The 7604-nt window shown below is 44.6% G+C and overlaps 1 protein-coding gene across 6 annotated transcripts in view; it reads right to left on the bottom strand.

Moving 5' to 3' along the window:
• Positions 1-328: 328 nt before the first annotated feature.
• Positions 329-7604, bottom strand: part of LGR5 (leucine rich repeat containing G protein-coupled receptor 5) — a 136846-nt gene continuing 129570 nt past the window's right edge. For all 6 annotated transcript variants that reach the window (XM_050934750.1, XM_050934754.1, XM_050934782.1 and 3 more), the window contains 2 exons: positions 5365-5448; positions 329-3793 (listed from right to left, as the gene is read on the bottom strand). In XM_050934750.1, the coding sequence (XP_050790707.1) occupies positions 2703-3793; positions 5365-5448 (1175 nt within the window). In that variant the 3' untranslated portion in view covers positions 329-2702. The remainder of the gene's footprint in view (positions 3794-5364; positions 5449-7604) is intronic.

Below are 7604 nucleotides of genomic sequence, written 5' to 3'. Positions count from 1 at the left end.
TTCTGGCTTCAGCCTGACAGATAAGGGCAACTATTAGGTAAAGAGGCTCGGTCTGTGTTGAAATAAAATACTATTTTAGATTGGTGATGCTCTCCTGGACCCCTAACAAGATAGAAATACTTATAATTTAAGCTCTGGTTAGAACTTCAGGGTACGTCTACACTGCAGTTTTATAGCCCTACAGCCCGAGCCCCATAACCCTGAGACACACTGACACAGGCTAGCTGCGGGAGTTTTACTGCAGTGTAGCTGTACCTCAGAGATCTTATTCTGGTGAACTAGTGCAGACCCTGATTAAATGCCCTTTGGTTTAGTCACACATTTTATTACAAATTACATATATTTGGAACAACCGATAGAAAAGAAAGTACATAATCTATTTACAATCACTACACATTTACATATAATATATACAGATGGTGAATTTAGTAAAATATATGAGCAGACAATATAGAAATCATCAGTAAGAAACTGTACATGGCTTATTTTCATGCCCTTTAGTGTGGTTGTATTTTATTGTAGCAATAAATACAGTTCTATATTTACAATTTTTTTTAAAAAGCAAATTAATTTTAACAAGTTAAAATATCTGATCAAAATATTTCAAAAATCGCTTATAAAAATAAAAGACCCATAAGTTGCCTTTTGTTTTGGACTTTCTGCAAGCTATGAAAGTTCTGATAAAAGTAACTTGAACTAGTCTTTTGAATTATAACATTATTTTGCTTCTCAAACCATTTTACAAACGTTTTAAATATAGCAAGCCAAGGAGAAATTTCATTGACATTGAACAGTGCAGCATAGAGGGACCCGAGTTAAAATAAAGCTAAATAAACATGATAATAAGTATTGTGCAGTGGTTGACTGATATTCTGTTTAATCCAAAGTGGTTTCAGGAATCATTCTCCAGCTGTATACTGTGCTGCTTCAAAAGCCACAAGAGATAGAGGATTAAGATAAAGCTGGCTGCATAGTTACCAGACATAATTTCTGCATTTGTTCATTTTTTTTCCAGGATGCATATGTCAGCCAAAGTCAACCGATGCCATCTGTAACTTCAAAACTAAAAAATATTTTTTTTCCATTCACACTAGCATTTCTAGGTGTGTCCGCAGCTCGCAACAGATTTTCATCATGAAAATCCATCCTTTGGGTGCTGGGAAGGTACATATGTAACATGAAAATCAGAGACCATCTGTAATTGATCATCTTAATTATTTGGGCTCATGTAAGCTAGGTAATGTTGTCGAAATGCAGTTTTATCCACCTGGAGAGCAGAGTGGCCTTTAAACTAAGAAGCAGGTACTGGACCATTAAACATTGTTGCTCAGAGAACATTAGAAAAAAACCCAACAAAATCTGGATCCATGCATAGCAATGTCCTATTTGATCTGCTCATGAAAGGAAAAGTGACATCTATGAGAAAATGAGATTGAAAGAACTCCCAAATATAGTTAAATCAAAGTAAGTGCTAGTCTCAGACGGAAACAATGGGAGCCGATTGCCTGGGACTCTTTAAAGTAGAGAAGGCAAATATCAGGGGGCATTCCTCTTTAATTGTGATGGATCTGAGATACACAACTTCATAGGCCTTGATTCAGCAAGGGTTTCATAGATTTGCAGAATTTAAAACCAGAAGGGACCATTGTGGTCATCCAGACTGACCTCCTCTGTAGTACATGCCACAAAGCCTCCTGAATTAATTCCTGCTTCGAGTCCAATAATTGTAATTGAACTCAACCATCTCTTGTAGCAAATCATCCAATTATCATTTAATGATTTCCATTGATGGAGAATCCACCACAACCCTTGGTAAATTTTCAACACCCTTTATGAACTGGACACAGTATTCCAATATTGGTCACATCAGTGCCAAATACAGAGGTAAGCTAATGTCTGTACTCCTACTTGATCCTCCCTTATTTATACATCCAAGGATTGCATTAGCTCTTTTGGCCACTGATATTTTTATGGTTCTAGTTTCATAATCAATATGTTGTGTAGTACCAAGTCAAATGCCTTATAAGAGTAAGTATATTACATCAACACTATTGTCTTTATCAACCAAACTTGCAAACGCATCAAAAATGGTACAAATGACTTGACAAGATCTATTTTCCATAAACTTTGTTGGACTTCAATGGGATTGCTCATGCGCTTTAAGTCAGGCACATGCTCAAATACCTTGCTGAATCAAAGCCATAGACAGGCACTTTTAAAAAACAATCATAGCATTAAAAAAGCTTTGAGGGAACTTGACCAACCCCATCTGGGGAGCAGCCTGTTCCTAACATTTTAAATTCTGTACCTCAACAAGCTCAATTAAAACAGTGGCGATGCCTCCAAGAAAATTCACCTCTTCAATATACTATTTTTGCTCTTGACTGTCAGATGTCTTTTCTGACTGGCATCTCTTAAAGAGAACAACCGAACCAACTGTATACATGCTAGCAGCTTTCAGGCTTCCTCTTCATCCCGAACAAGATTGGTTTTGAGATTTCCTGAACAGGCTGACAGGGTTCATGTGTTGGGATTTCAGCCTGCTGCTTATTTTCTTTGTTATTAGCTGGTTTGTTTAGATGCGTGTAACAGTAATCAAGAGCACCTTTGACGCCACTCTCCAGCATGTGTACGCACACCCACTCTTACATTTGGGCTTGAAAAATGTGTAAACATACATACATTTGTTTTTGCCCCTGAAACTAGCGACATGGAACAAATGCTACTGGTGAAAGATTACAGCTTTCTGTCGTTTGATAAGACGATGGCATTAGTGAGTTGCTGGCAGGCACGTCATACGATATGCTGGCGCTTGCAAAGGTTACCAGGGCTTGTGTTGAGTCACAGGACTGTTTCTCTACATCGTCTGAATTAACAGAGATCAGACTTGTATGTTTTGATCTGCTCCATAACAAAGTTTGCTTTCTGAGACTTCCCAGATCTTCCTTAAAATGTGGATTGAAGAGGATATAAAGAAGTGGATTTAGACATGCAGGCAGTGGGACAATCACTAGGAGTATTGATTTAATCACTTCTGGGCTAATAAAAGTGAGGTTTAGTAAGGAGGAAAAAGATAAGAAGGCCACAGGGCAATAGAGAATGCAATTAGTAAAAAGTAACAATGTTATGTGCTTAATCATGGAACAGTCCCAAATATTGTCTAGTTCGCCCTTCTCCAAACTACAGTACAGTTTTGTATAGGCAACAGTCATCACCAGAAAGCAAAGAGAGTTTAATAAGACCAAAGCTACCATGAAGCCCATAGAGCTGGGTTCCCCAAATGGCAAAGGTAAACAGAGCGGAGATACTCCGTATTTGCTCTCACTGAGAAGTGGTACCACTGCAATGATCAAGGCCAACATAAAGCAAAAGAAAATGGCTATTTTCACACTAGCAAAAGAGGATTTTGTTTTACACTTTGTAGCATACTTTACAGAGAACCCACGTTCGAGTGCTGCCAGGGTAAGGAGGAAAATGGAAGTCTCTGAAGCAAAAATGGACAGGAGGCCAGTGACTTGGCAACCAACTCCGCTTTCCCACCAAGCACCATATTGAGCAAAGCTGCCAAAGGTTAATGCATCCATGCTGGCCAATACACCACTGGACAGACCCATTAGCATGTTTACAATGGCTATCAGTCCTATTAAAAGTTTTATAGAGGAAATATACAATGGAGATCTGAAGACTGTTGCAGTTAACAGTGCATTGCAAATAAATGCCAAACCCACTATGGTCCACACTCCAATTCTGATTAGCCAGCTACCAAACAGATGGTCACATGGTTTGAAGGGGCCTGCAAGGACAAGAAAGAGAAATGGGAAGAGGAAATATGTGAGAGTGAACAATTAATTTGCAACATTTGAAACTCTGCCTAATTTTCATGTCTCTTCTCAGCACAGGGAGAAGGAGCATTCACCTTCTCCAGCACCCACTGCTACGCAGTGGCTTCCAACCTTCTTTTGTTGGTGCTTCCCCACAGGGGCGGTTCCAGGCACCAGCACTCCAAGCGCGTGCCTGGGGTGGCAAGCCATGGGGGGCACCTTGCCGGTCCCCGCGAGGGCGGCAGTCAGGCAGCTTTCGGCAGCATGCCTGTGGGAGGTCTGCTGGTCCCGCGGATTCAGCGGCGGGTACGCCAAAGTCGCGGGACCGGCGGACCTCCCACAGGCAAGCCACTGAATCTGTGGGACTAGGGACCTCCCACAGGCACGCCGCCGAAGGCAGCCTGCCTGCCGTGGTTGGGGTGGCAAAAAAGCTAGAGCTGCCCCTGCTTCCCAAAAAGACTGGAGGATGGCATTTCTTGTCTCCTCTGTCCATCATGACGCAGAACACTCCATCCCTTTTTAATGTCCATTCTCTCTCTCTCTCCCCTCCCCCTCCCCCCCCGCATCCTGTCTGTTTTCTTGGTGTATTTTTTTTCTTTTCAGTTTTTTTTCTTTTTGCTTTTATTTCCCCCACACTTCATTTCCTCATGTGAAGAGAAGGCTTCCTGCTGTCTGGGGTGGGAGCTGTGGTGTTGACTAGGGATCTGTGGATTTAGGCTGCACGTGCTCTCCCTGTGAGCTGGGTGTTCTGAGAGTAGCTAGGCTCTGAGAGAAGATAAGACTGGGGTGCTACCTGGGCCTCCCACTATGTAGAGGTAAGCTGCCTCCATGGCCAGATACACTGGGCGCTGGCACTGGAGCAGGGAAAGACTTTCCGGGAGATACCTGCTGCTTTCCATGTAGCAAAGGAAGCATTTAGTGGAAGTGTCATCATACAGTTATTTTCTGTCTCCACTTCTCCTGTTTACAACACCTCAGGTTGGGAAACATTGTTCTAGAGAGGCAATGCTAATATTGGGGAATTATTTGACAGAGAATGTTTGTTCAGGACAATATAAGTGATATTTGCCTCTGATGCAGACATTAGCCCAAACTGCACTATTACAGTAGTTTAAAACTGGACTAATTCAACTGGCTTCAATGGGATTATTCAAGATTTACACTAGAGTGCCTAAGCACAGAACCTGGTCTATCATCATCTTTTTCTTGATGGACACAGAGAACAATGACTTGAGATCACAGATCTGTTATACCAAAGGGAGGGATAAAACCTATCTGAGGAAAGAGAAAGAAACTCTTGGTTTAGCAGTCACAGGAGCCAATGTATAATAGAGATACACTGTTATTGTAGTTAAACAGTTTCATGGGCTTCAGTCTTATATTGTGGGCTAATGCAATTCTGTCTCACCAAAATTATTGCAAAATATGGTGCAATTTCATTGAAATGGATCTGAAGTTAATTCTAGGGACAGTTTAGCAGTTCTTTGTTTCAGACATCAAGGGAAACTTTGTCAGGTCTCCTATTTGCCTGGCAGTTCCATACCTGGAGAGGGTGTGCATTGCACCGAATGATGAGCTTTCAAATCTTCTTCAAAGTCAAGCAGAAAATCCTCGAAGTCATGTTCATCTGTGGGAGAAAATCCCTGAGACTTTAGACTGAGACTAAGTTCCTCAGTGTGAATATAAGGAAATGGCTGTGATAAGTTACTTTAAGGCAGAGGTAGACAACCTATTGAACGTGTGCCAAAGGCAGCGCCTGAGCTGATTTTCACTGGCACTCACATTGCTCGGGTCCTGGTCACCAGTCTGGGGGGGCTCTGCATTTTAATTTAATTTAAATGAAGCTTCTTAAACATTTAAAAAACCTTATTTACTTTACATACAACAATAGTTTCGTTATATATTATAGACTTATAGAAAGAGACCTTCTAAAAATGTTAAAATGTATTACTGGCACGTGAAACCTTAAATCAAAGTGAATAAATGAAGATTCAGCACCCCACTTCTGAAAGGTTGCTGACCCCTGCTCTAAGGCCTGGTTTTGCTCTCTCTTTGCCTGCAAATTTCCAAGCAATAGCAGACATAGGTCCATTTGGTTTTGTATTACTTGGGGTGGATAGATCAAATCACCACTTCTTTGAAAATTATTACAGTTAAAAAGGCATCCCCTTAATTACGTAATTTGCACTATAAGGATTGCCTGGAAGATGTTAAATATCAGCTCCAGAGTTGTACCAATTCACTGACAAATAACCCTGGATGTTGTGTTTGTTGTGATCACCCAACATGTGTCCACCTTGTGCCAGCTTCTGGCTCCATTCTTGTCAGTTTCAGTTCCTGCTGGCTCTAATCATGGGGGCTTAGATGAAAAAAGATCTTGTCAGATTTGAGCCTTTTGCTTGCTCACAGGAATGGAGATGGAATGGACATCAGCAGGAGGGTGTAATATGCACACGTGTGTCTGCAGTAACAAACCCAGTGCAGCAGGGACAGAGGATACAGTGCCTCTCTAACCCAGGGATTGGCAACCTTTGGCACGCAGCCCATCAGGGAAATCTGCTGGCGAGCCAAGCTGGTTTGTTTACCTACAGCGTCCGCAGGTTCGGCCGATTGCAGCTCCCACTGGCCATGGTTTGTCATTCTAGGCCAATGGGAGCTGCAGGAAGTGGCACGGGCTGAGGGATGTGCAGGCTTATCTCAGCTATTTCCCGTTTGAACCATGGCCAATGGAGCTGTGGGATAGTGCCTGTGGATAGAGGCCGTCCCTCTGCTTAGGAGCCAGAGGGACATGTTGCAGCTTCCAGAAGCCGCCCGAAGTAAGTGCCGCCCAGAGACTGCACCCCCTCCACAACCCCTTGCCTTAGCCTTGAGCACCCTCCTGCACCCAAACTCTCCCAGAACCTGCATCCCTTCCTGCACCCCAACCCCCAGCCGAGCCCCCCTGCACCCAAAATCCCTTCCAGACTCTGCCCTCCTCCCTTACCCCAACTACCTGCCCTAGCCCCGAGCTCCCTCTTGCTCCTGAAACCCCTCATCCTTGGCCCCACCCCAGATCCCACACTCCCAGCCATGGCCCACACCCCAATCCCCTGCCCCAGCTCAGCCTCCCAGAGCCCACGCCCTGACCCCCCTCCCATGCCCCAACTCTGAGACCTCTCCTGCACCCCAAATTCTGCATTCCCAGCCCAGAGCCTGCACCCCAAGCTGGAGCCCTCACCCCCCTCACACACATCCCAACCTCTTTCTCCAGCCAGGAGCCCCCTCCTGCACCCTAAACCCCTAATTTCTGGCCTCACAGCCTACCCTGCACCCCCAGCCCAGAGAGCAGACCTCTTCTCACATCCCAACCCCTTGCCTCGGCCCGGAACCCCCTCCCACAATTCAAACCCCTCAGCTCCCCCCATTCCTGCACCTGAAACCCCTCAACCCCGGCCCCACCCCAGAGCCTGCACCCCCAGGTAGAACCCATACCTCCTCCCACAACCCAATCCCCTGCCTGGAGCCCCCTCCTGCACCCTGAACCCCTCATTTCTGGCCCCACTCAGGAGCCTGCACCCCCAGCTCCTCCCACACCCAAAGCCTTGTCCCAGCCCAGTGAAAATGAGGGAGTGAGGGAGGGTGGGGGAGAGCGAGTGACAGAAGGAGGAGGGATGGAGTGAGCGGAGGTGGGGATTCAGAGAAGGGGCGGGGCAAGGGAGTTCGGTTTTGTGCGATTAGAAAATTGGCAATGGCAACCTATCCCACTCCCAAGCATGTACTGCTACTATGAGCATGGCATGGTAA

Source organism: Gopherus flavomarginatus, chromosome 1 (assembly GCF_025201925.1).
Source record: "Gopherus flavomarginatus isolate rGopFla2 chromosome 1, rGopFla2.mat.asm, whole genome shotgun sequence".
NCBI lineage: Eukaryota > Metazoa > Chordata > Testudines > Testudinidae > Gopherus > Gopherus flavomarginatus.
Note: the sequence above shows the minus strand (reverse complement) of the source record. Positions and strands in the feature narration are given on the sequence as shown.